The sequence below is a fragment of the Oryctolagus cuniculus genome, chromosome 17 (genome assembly GCF_051225735.1).
Source record: "Oryctolagus cuniculus isolate XC-2025 breed Fujian yellow rabbit chromosome 17, ASM5122573v1, whole genome shotgun sequence".
NCBI classification, from domain to species: domain Eukaryota; kingdom Metazoa; phylum Chordata; class Mammalia; order Lagomorpha; family Leporidae; genus Oryctolagus; species Oryctolagus cuniculus.
In genome coordinates this window covers 42,546,793-42,563,703 of record NC_142883.1, presented here as the reverse complement: position 1 = coordinate 42,563,703, position 16,911 = coordinate 42,546,793, and the positions used below count along the sequence as shown (strand labels likewise).

General features: G+C 56.0%; 1 protein-coding gene across 2 annotated transcripts in view; it reads left to right on the top strand.

The window, feature by feature from the left end:
- Positions 1–16,911, top strand: part of RAB11FIP4 (RAB11 family interacting protein 4) — a 108,818-nt gene that overhangs the window by 22,740 nt on the left and 69,167 nt on the right. For both annotated transcript variants that reach the window (XM_008271054.5, XM_070061096.2), the window contains exons 2-3: positions 9,506–9,593; positions 10,727–10,815. In XM_008271054.5, the coding sequence (XP_008269276.3) occupies positions 9,506–9,593; positions 10,727–10,815 (177 nt within the window). The remainder of the gene's footprint in view (positions 1–9,505; positions 9,594–10,726; positions 10,816–16,911) is intronic.

Here is a 16,911-nt window from a genome sequence, read left to right as displayed (position 1 = left end):
TGGCCTCATCCTTGATGACCCCCACGCCCACCCCCAGTCTTGCCTCCAGCCACCTCAGACCACCTACCTTGGTTTTAATCACTTCTCTGCCCACTCCCCCGTCCCCACACCTGGCCAGCTCCCAGTAGAGACTTGTCCAGAAGGTCTGGATGTGTGATGCCCACAAGTATGTCTTTTTATAAAATATTTATTATTAGTTACTTGAAATGCAGAGAGAGAAAGCAATCAATCTTCCATCTGCTGGTTCACTCCTCAAATGCCCTCAACAGCCACGGCTGAGCCAGGCCAATGCCAGGAAACAGGAACTCCATCTGGGTCTCCCACATGGGTGGTAGGGACCCAAGTACTTGAGCCATCACCTGCTGCCTCCCATGATGCAGCAGCAGGAAGTGGATCAGAGCAGAGCCAGGACTTGAACCAAGCACTCTGCTCTGGGATGCAGGAAGCGGCGACCTGAGCCTCTGCATCAAATGCTTGCCCCAGTCTGTTTTGCTTGCACTGCTTTTGTCTGGCTTTGCTATCCGGGCAATGCTGCTCTCATAAAATCCCTTGGGAAGTGTTCTGCTTTCTGGAAGAGATTTGGGTAGTACTTATATCTTTTCCTTACATATTTAGTGAAACAGTCTGGTTCTCAGGTTTTTCTTTTTGGAAGGATATGAACTATGAAATCAATTTCTGGGGCAGTCTTATGGCATAGCAGGTTAAGCAGCTATGAGACAACCAGTATGAGTCCTGGTTGGAGTCCTGGCTGCCCTGCTTCCTATCCAGCTCTCTGCTGATGTGCCTGGGAGAGTGCTAGGAGATGGCCCAGGTGCTTGGAGAGTTGGATGCAGTTCAGGGTCCCTGGCTCCTGGCCTAGCCCTGGCCTTTGTGACATTTGGGGAGTAAACTAGTGGAGGGAAGATGTCTCTCTCTTTCTCTCTCTATGACTCTGCCTTTCAGATAAATCTTTTTTAAAAATCTTGAATACCTAAAGTACTATTCAGATTATCTGTTCTTACATGAGCTTCCGTTGTTTGTATCTTTCAAAGAATTGGTCCATTATTTCATCTAAATTGTAGAAATCACATGTATAGTGGTGTTCATAGTGTTTCCTTATTACCCTTTTAAAAAAAATCTGTAAAACCGTAGTGGTATCTCGACTTCCATTTCTGATGTTGATAACCTGTCCTCCCACTCTGTCTCTGAAGAGTGGTTAGCGTTGCACCTACCTGTTTTATGGATCTTTTCAGTGACTCAGATTTTGGTTTCATTGATTTTCCTGTATCATTTTTCTGTTTTTTTATTGATTTCTGCTCATTTCTTTTTAAAAAAAAAAAAGATTTATTTATTTGAAAAAGTTACAGAGAGAGGGAGAGAGAGAGAGAGAGACAGACAGACAGACAGACAGACATTAATCTTCCATCTGCTGGTTCATTCCCCAAATGGCTACAACAGTCTGCGCTGAGCCAGACCAAAGGCAGGAGCTTCTTCTGGGTCTCCCATGTGGGTGCAGGAGCCCAAAGACTTGCGCCATCTTCTGCTGCTTTCCCCGGGCACAATAGCAGGGAGCTGGATCGGCAATGGAGCAACTGGGACTCAAACCAGCACCCCATGGCGTGACAGCATCACAGCGGGTAGCTTTACTTCCTATGCCACAACGCCCACCCTGTGTTATTTCTTTCCTCCCTCTTGCTTCAAGAATTTTATGTTGATGTGTTGTTATTGTCATTTAATTTAGCTTATTTTTAATTTCCCTTGGGACTTCCTCTTTGCCTCATGAGTTATTTAGACACATGATGCTTAATGTCCAAGTATGTGGAAATTTTCAGTTATCTTTCTGTTATTGATTTTTAGTGTAATTCCATTTTGGTTGGGGCATATAATTGTGTGATTTCAATGTCTTTAACTTTATTAAGGCTTATTTAATGGCTCAGGAATTGATCTACCTTGATAAATGTGCACATGAGAACATGGCATATTCTGCTCGGATTGGGTGGAGAGTTCTCCCAGTGTTGACTTGGTTATGCCAGTCAGTGGTATTCCTCAGACCTTTTACATCCTGGTTGATTTTCCATCTAACTGGCTCTGCTGATTGCTGGAGAAGAGCGTTGAAGTCTCCAAATGTATGTTGTCTGTGTTTCCTCTTTCAGTTCTTTTACTTTTGCTTAATGTTTTTTGAAGCTCTGTTGTTGGGTTCATGCACATTTAGTGTTGTTCTGTCTTCTGAGTTTTTTCGCTAATGTTCCTCTGACTCCCTGATGATTTGTCTTGTTCAGATTAGTTAGTTTTTATTCTACCACCATACTGATCCCATCCAGTGAATTTTTAAAATTTAAGTTACTTTAAGTTTTAGATTTTCGATTCTACATTTTTTCCTTTGGCTTTTATAGATTGTATTTTTCTGCAGACAATTTCTCCATTTCTGTTTATCTCAGGAGTGTTTGCCTTTGCTTCATGGAGGATGGTTATGATAACTTCAATCTATCTCATCATCACTGCATCTGGGTTCTCGGGTTTGCCATCTGCCCACTGGGAGTGCTCTTCTCAGCTTTTCCTGCTTCGCTCTGTGTCAGGTGGTTTTGGATTGTGTCCTGGCCATTTTGAGTGTTATGAGAGTCTAGTTCCAGTTGAAGAATGGCAGAGGTGTTTTGTTGTTGTTGTTGTTTGCTTGTTTTTTTAATCAGGAAATCAGCCCGGTTAGGTTAAAGCCTCAGATCCCAGCCGGCGCCCAGTGAGCTGTGGTTCCAGTGTGAGTTCAGTGCAGCACCGTTCTGATCCACCTAAGTTCTGGTCCATACTGCAGGGCCGAGCCGCCCAGTGCACACGTGGTCACTTGGCCGAGCCCTCGGTGTGTGACTTCAGGTCGGTTGCGTGGATGTGCGGCCCAGGACTTCAAACCCAGCTTGTGGGATCTCATTGTCCAGCTCCCTCCTGCGGTGATCCTGCCCACTCCCCTTTTCCTTCTTTCTCTTTCCAGGCAGGAAGATTTTTCCCCTTTCAGAGTTTTGGGTTTTCCTCGTAGGTGCGACTGCTACCGCCTCCCAGCTTTGAGACCAGGGCTTGCCTTGGGGGAGGGGACTTAGAGAGGGAAAAGACCTCTTCCTTTTCCTTCCACTAGATTCATCTAGAAAGGGCCCCTTTCCCCAGCTTCTCATCAGGCAGAGGATTTTTTTTTTTTTTTTAAGATTCACCCATTTATTTAGAAAGTCGATGTTACAGAGAGGGAGAGACACAGAAAGAGATCTTCCATCGGCTGGTTCACTCCCCAGATGGCTGCAATGGCCAGGGCAGGGCCAGGCTGGAGCCAGGAGCAAGAGCTTTCTCTGGGCCTCTCACATGGGTGACAGGGGCCCAAACACTTGGGCTACCCTTTGCTGCTTTTCCCAGGTGCACTAGCAGGGAGCTGGTTGGAAGTGGAGCAGCTGGGACATGAACCGACGCCCACGTGGTATGCTGGCACTGCAGGCGGCAGCAGCTTACCTGCTACGCACAGCACCTGGCCCTCAGAAAGAGGCCTTCTGATGGGGTCTTTCTCTTTGCACCTGCAGCACGGTTCTGGGATTTGGGCTGCCTGAGTCTAGGTTGAAAAATATGTGAAGGAAAAAAGAAATCTGACCGGCACCGCGGCTCACTAGGCTAATCCTCCGCCTAGCGGCGCCGGCACACCGGGTTCTAGTCCCGGTCGGGGCGCCGGATTCTGTCCCGGTTGTCCCTCTTCCAAGCCAGCCCTCTGCTGTGGCCAGGGAGTGCAGTGGAGGATGGCCCAGGTGCTTGGGCCCTGCACCCCATGGGAGACCAGGAGAAGCACCTGGCTCCTGGCTCCTGCCATCGGATCAGCGCGGTGCGCTGAAGAAAAAAAAAAAAAGAAAAAAAAAAAAGAAATCTGAAAACTTACACTGTCGTTGTCTTCATGTTTCTGCTCTCCTCCTCAATTCACTGTTTTCAGAATCCTCGCCCAGTTTTATGTCCCCTGCCCAGACTTTCTGCCGTAATCGGTGGAAGAGATAGGGTGTAGTGTGCTTGTGGCGTCTCAGCCAGACCAGGAAGCTTCCCTGGCTCTTGGTACTGGCATCTAATTGACACGCGTCCCGTCTGTCTGCAAACCGTGCCGGGTGCTGGGCCCAGACCTCTGCTTTAGCAACACGACATGTGGGCATTCTTTCTTTCATGTTCCCGTTCTCCAGCAAGGCTCCCCGTCCCGGGGAAAGGGAGCAGAATACAGACTTATTCTTCTGGTTATGGCAAGTCCCCACACTTGTGAAAATAGTAGTAGTAGTGATTGTAGTTACTGCAGTAAAAGAAGAAGAGTCGCTGGTTACAGCGTCAGCGCCGGACCGGGCGCCTGTGTTCTCTGCCTCCTCTCAGCTGTGTGGCCTCCACTGGAAGGGACCTCCGCAGCGTTTCAGCTTCCCCACCATGGACGGAGAGAACAGCAGTGCTGCTGCCCAGGCCGCCACGAGGACTAGATGGTGCACATGTAGAGAGTGATCAGACCCACCAGGACTTCAAAAAGTTTATGGCAAATGGAATTCTAAGTTTATTTACTGATATCCAGGAGTTGGCATTGTTGTGGAGCAGGTTAAGCTGCTGCCTACAACCCTTGCATACCATGTCGGTGCGGGTTCTAGTCCCAGCTGCTCCACTTCTGGTCTGGCTCCCTGCTAATGCAGCTGGGAAAAGCAGCAGAAGATGGACCAAGTGCTTGGGCCTCTGCACCCACGTGGGAGACCCAGATGAAGCTTCTGGTCCAGCCCTGGCCATTGTGGCCCCGGGGTGGGGGTGAACCCACAGATGGAAGATATCTTTCTCTTTCTCTCTGTCCCATTCGCTCTCTGTAGCTCTACCTTTCAAATAAATAAAAATAAGTCTTTAAAAAAATAAAAATTGATAGTTTTCCAAAATATGTATTTTCCTTGAATGTGTTAAAGATCTCTGGTGTATAGAATTTCAAAGTTTTTTGTACTGGAATGAACTTCTCTTAATTCCATTTTTAAGTGAATTATATACACGCACACACACACATATGTGTGTGTGTTTTAAGATTTATTTGAGAGATACAGATAGAACTCTCACTGGCTGGTTCACCCCTGAATGCCCTCAACAGCCAGGGCTGGGCCAGGTTGAAGCTGGGAGCTGGAAACAGTCCAGGTCTCCCTGTGGACAGCAGGGGCCCAAGTACTTGAGCCATCACTGCTGCCTTTGAGTGCACGTTCGCCGGAAGCTGGAGTCGAGAACCAGGGTCAGCACTGAACCCAGGTACTTCAGGGTGAGACACGGGGGCCTTAACCACGAGGCTCCATGTCATTGCTGCAGCGAGTACTCTGAGTGCGCTCCTATTTACTGATGGATGACAGCAGTGGCTAGCATTTATCAGGCCCCTCACCGTGTGCTCTGAGCCTCCTAACGGCGACGTGAGCATAAGCCTGCTTATCGCCCTTGCTCAGGCGTGGCCGCCGAGACCTCAGAAAGGCCCGGCTTGCAGACCTGGCCGTCAGCGAGGAGCAGGCGGCCCAGCCCAGGCTCAGGGAGGATCCAGCTGGTTGGCGGCGGGCAGGGAAGCTGCTCTGAGAGCTGTGACCCTGGGGAATGAGTGGGAGGGAGCAGACATCAGCCTGAAGAAAAAGGCAACAGAAATAGACGGGGAAAGCCTGGTAATTGAGTGGCCCAGAAAAGGCAAGATGACGATTTTACTGCCAGGGAACTGGTTGTTTCCCTGGCAGCAAGTTCGGCGGCCAGCTGCGTGTGCTTCAGCGACAGCAGCTGCTCCTGCAGGTCCTGCCAGGCCCGGCCGGCCGTCCTCCCCTGGCCTGGGAGGCAGAGCAGGAGCCCCAGGGCTACCCAGCTGCGCTGGCCCCCAGCGCCCTGCGGCTGCCTTGTCCGCTGCACTGCCTGCGTGACCTTGAGCAGGCCCCTTCCCTCCCTGCTGGTCAGTACAAGGTCACCCCTGTGGGGAGTGGGGGGAGTGAGACAGCCTGGTGAGAGCCTCTGCCCCAGGGGAGGCCACCCAGCTGGCAGGGATGCAGGGAGGCAGGAGAGAGTGGCAGAGCCCAAGGTTCTGGAATTCCCACTGCAGCCACTTTGTCTCCATGCCCTAACCTCTCTGAGCCTTGGTTTGCTCATCTGTAAGATGGGTGGCTGTGACGGTGGCCAGTGTTAGGATTGTCCTGAGAATAAAACAGGGCTGCGGTCGGGAGCTTAGCCCACGCCGTGGCCCCAGCAAGGTTTCCCACAGCCTGCTGCATGTGTCATGGGGGGATGCTTGCGCCTGGGGCTCTGGCGTGTGTCACTAACAGCCCAGCCTGAGTTGTTGGAATGATTTTACAGTGGCCTATTTCCTAAAGGGGGCACGGGGTGTGACACGCACTTAAAGCCCTGCAGAGAAGGGAGGTCCCAGTAGGCGGGGCCCTCAGGACCTCCGCTGTCTGCTTCGCTTCTCCCAATGCCTACCCTACCTCTGCATTCCTGGCCATTGCCAGCCCTGCTGCCTCATGGGCGGATTTGAGGTTGGGGCTCCTTGTCAGTCATTCCACTCTGGGGCAGACTGCGCCCCTTGACTTAGAGATAATGAAGGCCGAGAACCTGACCTTGGAGAGGACTGCGGGGGCAGCACAAGAGGCTGCAGGTGCCTGCGTTCCGGGACTCCCTGCCACGCCAGCCATGAGAGGGCAGGAGGAGAGAGACGGGCCTCCTGCTGTGTGGTGTGCGGGCTCTCGGGCCGCCTGCAGGTGGCACCTGGACACTGCTGTCCTCAGGAACCACGTCAGTGCCTGGCAGTGTCAGAGGCTGCCACGGATTGGGGGTGGGGGGTGGGAAGGTGCCAGTGATGATACCGAGGAGGCTCTGAGCGTGAGCTAGCAAAAAGCCACCTTCCTCCTTTGCAGGAATTCTGCAGGCCTTTTGTGAAGCCCACCTGGGCAGGCTTTGGAGGTCACTGAGAGGACAGTGGACCCCTCTGCCCGTCCCTCACCCCAGCCCCATGCTGGAGTGGGAAAGCAGGGCCGGCTGGAAGAAAGGGACAAGCCAGAGCCCACGGAATCAGGGAGGGTGGAGGCGGCTGTGGGGGGAGCTCTTTGTCCCCTCTTCGCCTGCCCAGGCCCAGTGACCCCGCCCCAGCAGGCCAGGCCACTAGCAGTGACCAGGGCTGCAGACCCCTGTGGCAGTTGCCACCCTCAAAGAGTGTGCTTGGACACACGGGCAGCACATGGCGCCTGTGAACATACAAAGCCCGCAGCAAGGTCAGGCCTGGGCATGCGACAGGCGTGTGGGGGCAGGGCAAGTCTCCCCTGACAGCAGCAAGGATCCCAGCAGGTGCAGCACTGCCTTTCCCACGCGCTGGGCCCTGAGGTTCCCACCGTGTGCGGTGCAGCCAGAGAGGGCTCGGGAACCAGCCTGTCCTGGCCCAGCTGTGCTGTAGACACTGTCGAGGTTACCAGGGGAGGCACTAGGGGCCTGAGGGCGGGGGCTCCTGTGTGCGTCCATGTGACCAGCAGCTACCGCCACGGTCCCCAGCCGTGGGCCCGGCGTGAGCCGTCCTTCATGATTGCTCATAGGTAGAGTGAATGAATGCTTGCGTGTGTGCTGAGTTCCAGGCTGACTTAGAAGCAGGCTCTAGGAGAAAGGTCAAGATGCTGAAATTCAGGGGATAGAAATTCTAGGGGTGGGGGTGGGGGTGGGATGGTGGAGGATGGCTCCAGTGCGTTAGAAAAGCTGGTTATGAAGTTAGCGATTGCCAAGAACCAGGAAAAAAACCGGGCTGGCGAGCTCAAAGTGAGTTGCTCTGATGGAGACATATTTACACGGAGAACTTGGCAACTTTTATCGAGAACCTTAAAAACAGGTGCTCGGTGGAACCACGCGTGTCCTTTACTCAGCAAATATTTGTGAAGCTGCTGCTGTGTACCAGGCGTGGTGGGGCCACCAGGTATACAGTGGCGATCACGACAGGCCCAGCCCTTGCCCTTAGGGAGCTTACTGTGTAGAGGGAAGACACAAATGGATCAAACTACCACCCAGGCACGTCCGTACAAATTGCGACAAATAATCTGAAGGGAAAGTGTAGGGTGCCACGAGACTGGGCAGCAGTGGAGTGGACCCTAATTACGTGGGCACGGTCAGGACAGGTCACTCTCGGGGAAGAACATTTAACAGAGGTACAAAGGGGGACCTGAAGAACAAATACACTTTACTAGACAACAATCAACTGGGGAGGACAAGTATGCAGGATAGAGAAAACAGCATGTGCAAAGGGCCTGAGGCAGCAAAGAGCTTGCAATGCTTGAGGAGTTGATTGAGGACCAGTAAGCTGGAGTGCAATGGGTGATGGAGAAGGTGGGAGGACATGGGGCTGAAGGGACCAGCTGTGGAGTGTGGGCTTCATCATCAATGTGATGGAGAGTCACTAAAACACTTCCCTAGAGGAGTGGGTGACATGATCTCATTGAAGGGGAGGGAATTAGAGAGGGCTGAGAGCGAAGGAGATGAGACAGGAGACTTGCATGGCCAAGGACGGCAACGACGATGGCTGTGGGCAGGTGGGGACCGAGGGCTGGTGCGGGAAGAAGGTAGCTGTGGGAAACAGTGGGGTGAGAGGGAGCAGCTCAGGGATGCTGAAACACCAGGCCATGACAGGAAGGGACGGACGGGGCCAGCCCAGGCCATGGCAGGAAGGGACAGACGGGCCGGTGAGCAGGACGTTCCCAAGACTGGTGTGGAGCAGTGGTGGCCAGGCTGCCCGAGAGAGTGGGCGGTTGAGGTGGGATGCGGGAGAAAGGGGACCGGCAGGCTGGGGAGGCCAGGGTGCCGCGGGTCATTCACCAGCTGTGGAAGCCCCCAGGGCTGAGTTGTAAGAGCAGAAAGCTGGGAGTGGGCATTTGGTCACACTCGGGATGCACACAGCCTGGATTGGAGGCTCCGGGTTCAAGTCTTGGCTCTGCTTCCGTTCCAGCTTCCTGCTAACATGCACCCTGGGAGGCAACAGGTGACAGCTCAGGCACTTGGGTCCCTGCCACCCACGGGGGAGACCCACATTGAGTTCTGGGACACGCTGGTTTTTTTGTTCCCCCTATAGACAGAGGGTGATTTGATCAAGGGCCTCAGAACAATCAAACACCAAACAAGTATTTTTGTGTGGTTAAGATGTGATCTTGGGAGAAGAGTGGCAGCGGGGCTCTCGGGTTGTGGCTGTGAGTTTGTGTGAAGGAACCTTCGCCGCTACAGCACAAGCCTAGTCATGGCCTAGCCACGGCCTAGCCACGGCCCCATGGCGGCTGCCCAGGGGAAGGCCGCTGTGCCCTGCCCTCAGAGAGGGGCCAGTGGGCCTGCTGTCCCCACGCCTCCTCTGGCTCTGAGGGAACGCACGGGCCTCCCAGCCGGCGGGGCCTTGGGGCTGACCCTGGCTGGAGGGGAGAGGGGCAGGAGAGGGGCGGCCTCAGCCCAGCCCCACGCCTTCGGGGTAACAACGCACGTGCACACACACACACACACACACACACCTGCCTCACACCTGGCCTCCTTCCTTCCCCAGGTAGAGAAGCTCGTCAAGTATTTGGATCCCAACGACCTGGGGAGGATCAACTTCAAGGACTTTTGCCGTGGGGTGTTCGCCATGAAAGGTAAGGGGGAGGGGGATCCCAGGGCCCTGTCCTGTGTGGTTGGGGGGCTGGCGTGGCAGCCCCCAGCGACCCACAGGAGATGAGGGGGTGGGTCCTGGGCTCCCAGAGCTGCCCAGCCCTGGACAGTGTGGGGGACTGTGGCTCCCCCGTACCAGAGTCGGGGCGCCTGGCCCCACAGCGGTCCCATCTGCCCTTCGCCCATCCTTCCTCTCCCCTGCCTTGACCTCTGGGTGACACGCCCCCCAGGACGATGCCAGGACGGGGAGCAGAGCAGGCCCCTCCTCTTAGCCCCTCCTGCCTCCCTCCTCCCCTGCCTCCCTCGTTGTGTAGCACCCCATAAAATCCCTCTTCCTCTTTCCCAAATTCATAAAAAGCCAGTTATGAGAAGCCCCAGGGACCAGAACTCCTAAGCTGTCTGTCAGGAGATCGGGGCTCAGGTGCAGCCCCTGCTGTAGAGAGAGCATGGGTGCTTCCAGGAGCCCCAAGGCTCCCATTCCCCATGCAGAGAGCCAGGCTTCCCCGCCTGTAGGGCCCCCTTCTTGGCAGGGTGCCTCCGCCTTCCAGGCCGGTGGGTGGTCAGGCGGACGAGCAGGCAGAAGGGGACCGGAGTCACATTAGAGGGAGTGAGCCGAGGGCAGGGGACGGCACGCAGAGGCCCCGTCACGCCTTCCCCAGTGGGTTTGCTTGGTGACTGGGGCCAGCACAGGCTGCACCTGCCTTGTCCAGTGTGGCTTTGGGATGTTTGCTCAGGAACCCAGAAGGAGACCACCTGTGTGACAGAGTGAGCGGGAGGTAGAGCCCTCTGAGGGTGGCCCTAGTCTGGGCATCCTGGAGTTAGCAGGGCCTAGGGGAGTGCTCAGCCTCAGGGCATTAGGTGTGGATTCCCTGTGAGCCAGACAGGGCAGCACCAGCTTACATCCCTTCCTCCTCCAGGAAGCCCTCCTTGATTCCTTTAGCCCAGAGCCTGCCCTCTGCACTGGGGAGTCTTTCTTAGTCCCAGTAGAACACTGAGAATACAGGCCTGTCTGAGCTCCCTCTGCTGGGTGCTGCACCCCTGCCTCTCTCAGCCCTTTCTCCCTCAGGGCCTGGCCGAGGCACTGACCCACCCTATCTGTCTGTCTGCCTGCCCACAGGGTGCGAGGAGCTGCTGAAGGATGTGCTGTCCGTGGAGAGCGCAGGGACGCTGCCGTGCGCGCCCGAGATCCCTGACTGTGTGGAGCAGGTAGGACCCCCGCACATGGCGCATGGCCTGCCTTTGCCAGGTCTGCGAGGACCCAGGGCCTGGCCACAAAGTGAAGATACAGCCTCTGGAACCGGAGCGATGAGGCCCCTCGGGAAGCCTCAGCAGACCAGAGCTGGCTTGGTGTGGGGGAGGGGTAGCCCTTGCAGAGTCTCTGGGACTAAGGGGAAACTGAGTCCCAGGAAGGAAAGCCGAGGGCGGGGCTGGAGGCCAGGCAAGCGCGGCTGGTACCATTGCCATCCGAGCCAGTGGCGCGTGGGGTGGGTTTTCCAAATAACAAAGTCCATAGTCCCCTGATGCTAGCTGGGTACCCAGCAGCTCAGTTCAGTCTGACATAAGCTCCCACGAGTCAAGAGCAGTCCCTCCAGCCTGTCCCCACTCCAGACTCCAGCGCAGACCCAGGCCCCCACCCCCTCCCTGTGCGTGGGTTCAGTAATTCGCTAGAATGAAGGAGAACATTGCCCTTGGGGCATCGGTGTATTGCGGAGGGTATGACGCGGGAAGACGCAGGACAAGGCATGGGTCAGGGTGGGCACCGAGCTTCTGCGCCTCCCTGGCACCAGCTTCCACACGCCTGTGGGTCTGCCCACCCCGGAGAGCTCTGTGTCTGGTGGATCAGTGCTCACCCATGCTCCAGTGTCTCCTCCGGCCCGGAGCAGTGGGGCTAGGAGCGCCCCCCACTTCCAACCCTGGAAGCTGTGCGGCTGCCCTGAGTCCCCTCCTTCGCAGCCCCCTGGGGCTGTGTCATGAACAAAAGCCACCCCTGTCAGGAAATGCCAGGTGTACCGGGCTCTGCCCTTTTGTGACCTTGCAGGTGTGGCTGGAACAGGGCCCTCTGTGTCAGGGTGTCACAGGACACGGTTACAGCGTCTTCACTGGTTCCATCTCAGCCCTGGGATTGGGCAGCACTTCATAAAATAGAGGGAGTGTTCCAAGACTCTGAGCAAGGAAGTCAGTTTTATAGACAGCAAAAGGCCGAAGGCAGCAGAAACTAACAGCCGGAAGAGGATTGGACCTCTCCAAGGACCTCCCCTGGGAGGCGGGGACAGGAGGCAGTGCACCAGGGAGGTAACCGGTTAGTTGACATCAAGTTATTTCCAGTGATTTCTGTATAAGGATTAAAGCAGAGGGAACCTTAGTCCCTGCCACCTGCCACTGTCCTGATTGGGATTTCTTGGAAGGTCAGATGGACAGCTTAGTTTCAGCCTGATGATATGAACCTTGAACGTGATTGAGTCTTTTAAAATTTTTATGAATTTATTTGAGAGACAGAGAGAGCTCCTATCTAGTGGTTTGCTAGTGGTTTGGCCCTGGGGCCAAAGCTGGGAGCTGGAAACTCAGTCCAGGGCTCTCCCTGAAGCCATCACTGGTTCAGACAGCAGCTCGGAGGCCCGCATCCCATGTCTGAGTGCCTGGGTCCAGTACCCGGCTCTGGCTCCTCTCTCCAGCTCCCTGCTAGTGCAGACCCTGAGAGGCGATGTGGTGGCTCACGTGGGAGACCTGGATTGCAGTCCTGTCTCCTGGCTTCAGCCCAGGCCATTGTGCACATTTGTGGAATGAATCTGTGCACGGAAGGGTGCTCACTGTCTCCATCCTTCTCATTTCTTCTCAGATAAAAATGTCAAAGTAAACACCAGAGAGCATGGGCTAGTGAACCCGTCAGGCAGGAGCACATTGTCTGTCAGGTCCTACGTGCTGGGCATAGCCGAGCGTGCGGTGCAGTAGCTGTGTGTGCACCAGCGTCACCGCAGCCCCGTGGGAAATGCCTGGTGCCACAGCGGGACGATGGCTGAGACCGCACTCGGCCGTGGCGATCTTTCAGCTGCCTCATTCTCTCAGGGGACCACCGTCCGTAGGTGGCCCAGCGTCGGCCAAACTTTCTTACACCCTGTGTGACCGCCCCGCTCTACCTCAGTCCCTGCCTGCGTGTTTCCTACAGGACGTTGGGCTCTCCTCCGGAACACGTGGGGACAGCCTCCGAGGCCCCTCCGTTGGCGCCATTACTTCAGGTCCTCACTCTGGCTGGCTCCGAAACCTCGTCCCCAGCTCAGGGTGGTGCCAAACACATGGATGCTCTTCAGAGCTGAAGGAGGCTCAAGGCCTTTGGGATCGAGCTGTGCAGTGGGGTCGGGCTTGGGTGTGGGCAGGCAGGAGAGGGAGAGGGCCCAGGCTGAGGGCAGCTGAGCCCCTCACGTGGGAGGAGGCCCAGGCCCTGTGGAAAGACAAGATTGTAGCAGCATCCGGTACAGGCTTTTTATCTGCAGTTGCTGAATCCAACCTTCAGGATACAATAGCATGAGCGTTCCCACTGGGCAGCCGCAGAGCAGGGGTTCTGAAACCGAAGGTAGGAAAGAGCCGAGTGGTTAACTTCAGGCGGCTTCTGCTTCCTGCTGAGGAGGAGGGAACGCTGGCCTCTGGGGGAGCTGCCTGTAATCTCTCTCACTTCCCAGAAGGTGGATAAACAGCTGTCCTCAGCCTGCTGGGTGGGACCCGAGCGTGAGCCACTGCATTTGGGTTGGTGTGTGGGGCCGGGGGCAGGAGCCGAGCCCAAAGCAAGGGCTCCAAGTTGGCAGACACCAAAGCTGGCAGCAGGTGTGGGGCAAGCTCCCCCCACCCCAGTAGGGGGCAGGTGGCCGGATCTCCGGAGCTGTGCTCGATATGAGAGCCTGTGGGGAGGAGAGAGGCCCACCGGGCTCCAGGCCTGCCTCGATGGCGCAGGTGTCGGGGGCCACCTCAGGGGAGCAGTACCTCTCCCCAGGGTGGGAGGAACGCCAAGTGCAGCGGACCCTTGGTGGATTGCTGAGCAGGAAGCAGATAGAGGAGGTGTTGTGTAGGGTCGTCCAGAGCTGAGTGCATCCTCCAGTTTGGCCACAGAGCAGCCGAGCAACCCTGGGCAAGCTCCTCGCACGCCAGAGCCTCTCCCCAGCTGCGAGATGGGGCCGTTCCTGTCCCGGGGGTCTGCTGTAGAGATCCAGTGGGGAGACGCAGGTCCTGGAGAGCACCCTCAGAAAGGGGTGCTCAAGTTACAGCTCGCCCTGTTCCCTTCCCCCTTGCAGCCTGCTGTTTCAAAATCATGTCAACAGGAAGCCCTGTCCCCGCAGAGCCAGAGAGCAGAGCCAAGCCCAGGAGCAAGGCTGCGCTCCCCTTGTCTTTGGCTGCTTTTGCAGCCCCCACGCTATGCCAGCCTCACTTCGGTAAAACGTGGCACATGACAAAAACGGGAGAAGTGGGGGGACAGGAGTTGGCACCAAGGACGCACTCCTCTTCATACAGCCACGCTTTCTCCTCCAGAGTGCAGCGCGCAAGGGGCCCAAGGACAGCGTCAGTCTCTCTGGGCACCCCCAGCCCTTCCCTTGGCTTCTTCTGGGGCTTGGCTTTCGCGTTGGTTTCTGCAGGTCTGGGTTTGTAGCTGTTTCCAAGTAGCTCCTTTCTGGCCCTGACAGGTGGCTGGCTGGCCAGAGTCCAGGGGGACGGCTATGGCTGGGTGGACACCGTGGGTGGCCTTGCTGTTCTGCCTGTTCTGCTCAGTCAGCTTGGCCGACATGGGCTCTGCTGCTCCCATGGGCTCCTGACTGCCGGCGGGGGTGAAGCGGAACAAGTCAAAGGCCAACGTGCTGGGCAGTCTCCCTTCCAGCTCAGGCTCCTGGGAGGGCAGGAGCGAGACCACAGGTGGGGCTGGCTGGGGAATTCTAGTCCTGCAGGCCAAGCCCTCAGTGTCCTGCTGTGTCCCAGCTGTCCCCTAGGGGTCAGCCTGAGACCGGGAGCCTGGATCCTTCCGTGGGCTTCCTGGGTGTCCCCAGGGAATGATCTGAGGAGTGACTTGGAGAATGTGGGGATTTCGCACCAGTAGGACAGTGGGAGCACAGCCCCTGGCGCCCCAGGGGTGGAAGGGGACAAGCCCCCTGGTCCCCACCCCCGCCATGTGGATGAGCCCTCTGACGTCACACTTGATGCGGGTCATGTGAGAACTAGAGTCGGCTGAGCCAGCAGCTTGCTTCCTAGCCCCTTTCCTGGGACACAGGAACCCCTTGACGCAGGCATTGTGCAGGACACTGGGGCCACCGTCCGTCTGCTGCACCTGTTCCTGACCTTACAGGTGTTCACCCCGCCTGTGTCCTCTGGGCCTGCAGCACCCTGGCGTGGCAAGAGCACCCTGAGGGCAGCCCCAACTGTCAGCCATGTGTTCAGCAGGAACCCCGACCCAAGGGGGCTGGAGTCCCGGGCTGGCCGGCATGTCTGGAAGGACTCCCGGATTCCATGGGTGGTGTCCCTGGGCTGAGGTCTCAGGAAGTACCCTGGGCGTCTCCATGAGATTGACCTGCTCCCAGGGAGCAGTCCCCCATCATTGGGGAGGGGTCTCTGTGGGCAGGGGGATGGGAAGGTGGAGAGAGCCCACCCTCAAGTGTCAAAGGCTAGAGGTCCGTGGTGACCCTTGGCAACTGGTCAAATGAAACCTGACCCCACAGCCCTGTAAGATCTGGCCCTTGGTCATTCTCCTATGTGGACTGGTTAGCAAGGAACCCCAATAAACAATGAGGGTGTCAGGCCGCCTGCTCCACCTGTGAGGCCACTGCATCTGCAATTGGTGCCCCCATCCATCCAACCCCAGACAGGAAAGTGGTGCTCGGCACTCCACATGCACCTGCTTCCCCCCCCCCACAGCCGCTACCAGTGCCCTGGCCATCCCCCCACCTTCTCTCTCCAGACCCCATCCCATCGTCTCCTGGGGTCTTCCCAAGGAGCGGCTTGATTGAGTCCCCGACTCTGTGACCCCTTCACAGGGGCACTGAGCCCGTCACCCTGGGCTCCTCCCTGCTTCTCCAGCCTCGTCGCCCTGTAGCAGCCCTGAAACGCATCACCCATGGCTCCTCGTTCCCTGTCGCCTCTGAGTCTGCACAGGCTTCGTTCGCCTCCGGGACATCCTCCCACCCGTTGTCACCGTCATGGGCTGACTCCTACTCATCTACTCATCTTGTAAGGCTTCCTGAGGCCCGCCTCCTTCAGGAAGCCACCAGCCTGGGGGAGGACCTGTGCTGAGCTTCCTGGGGCCCTGTGCCTGACCCCCACCCTCCAGGAAGCTCCGTGAGTCATCTTGTGCCTTCTCTGCCTCCAGGCTGTAAGCAGGCGCTCCTGTAAATACTTTCCAAATGCTGCTAGCAGAAAAACGTGCGTTCTCAGTTCCTTATCCACCTAGAGTTGATTCTTGTTCTTGGTAGGTGTAGCAGTTGGGCCCTTGAGTTTCCAGAATGTTCCAGCTGTCCCGGTTCCTTTGCTGAATGGCCCTCTCTCCATTCATGGGGAACTTCACCGTCATCCCGTGCCTAATCTCCTTATAAACATGGGCCCCATCCAGGACTCGGGCCTCTTGTGTGGATTTGTCTACCAATTTCTAAGTCAAAACCACAGTTCTGGCTGCTCTTGTGGGGTATCCAATAGAGCCTCCTTTGTCATTCTTTGTTAAAAAAAAGACTTTCATTGCTCTTTTTGCATATTTTCTCTTCCAGGATAGTCTTTCTGTTAAGATCTAGTACAGATCCCGTGAGAGGTTGTGTTTGAAGCTGAATTTGCGCATCACGTGAAGATTGGCGTCCTCGCAGGGTTGAGTTCTGTCATCCAGGCGCTCAGTTTCTCTCTTTGCTGGTTCTGACCTTTTATGCCCTCCTGAGATCTGTGTGATTTTCTCAAGCGGGTTCTGCACGTTTCTTCTTCGGGAGGCTGCATTTTAGGTCCTCTAATGCTGGTACGTGTAGGATCTTCTCGCTGGGACATGTGATTGGTTATGGCTGGTGGTAATCTTTTCGCTGGGACATGTGATTGGTTATGGCTGGGGGTAATCTTCTCGCTGGGACATGTGATTGGTTATGGCTGGGGGTAATCTTCTCGCTGGGACATGTGATTGGTTATGGCTGGTGGTAATCTTCTTGCTGGGACATGTGATTAGTTATGGCTGGGGGTAATCTTCTCGCTGGGACATGTGATTGGCTATGGCTGGCGGTGGGAAAACTCTTGCTTCTGAGTGTGACCTGTCACGATGACCTTCCTAGACTCCCTCATCAGTATCAGCAGTATATTTATGTA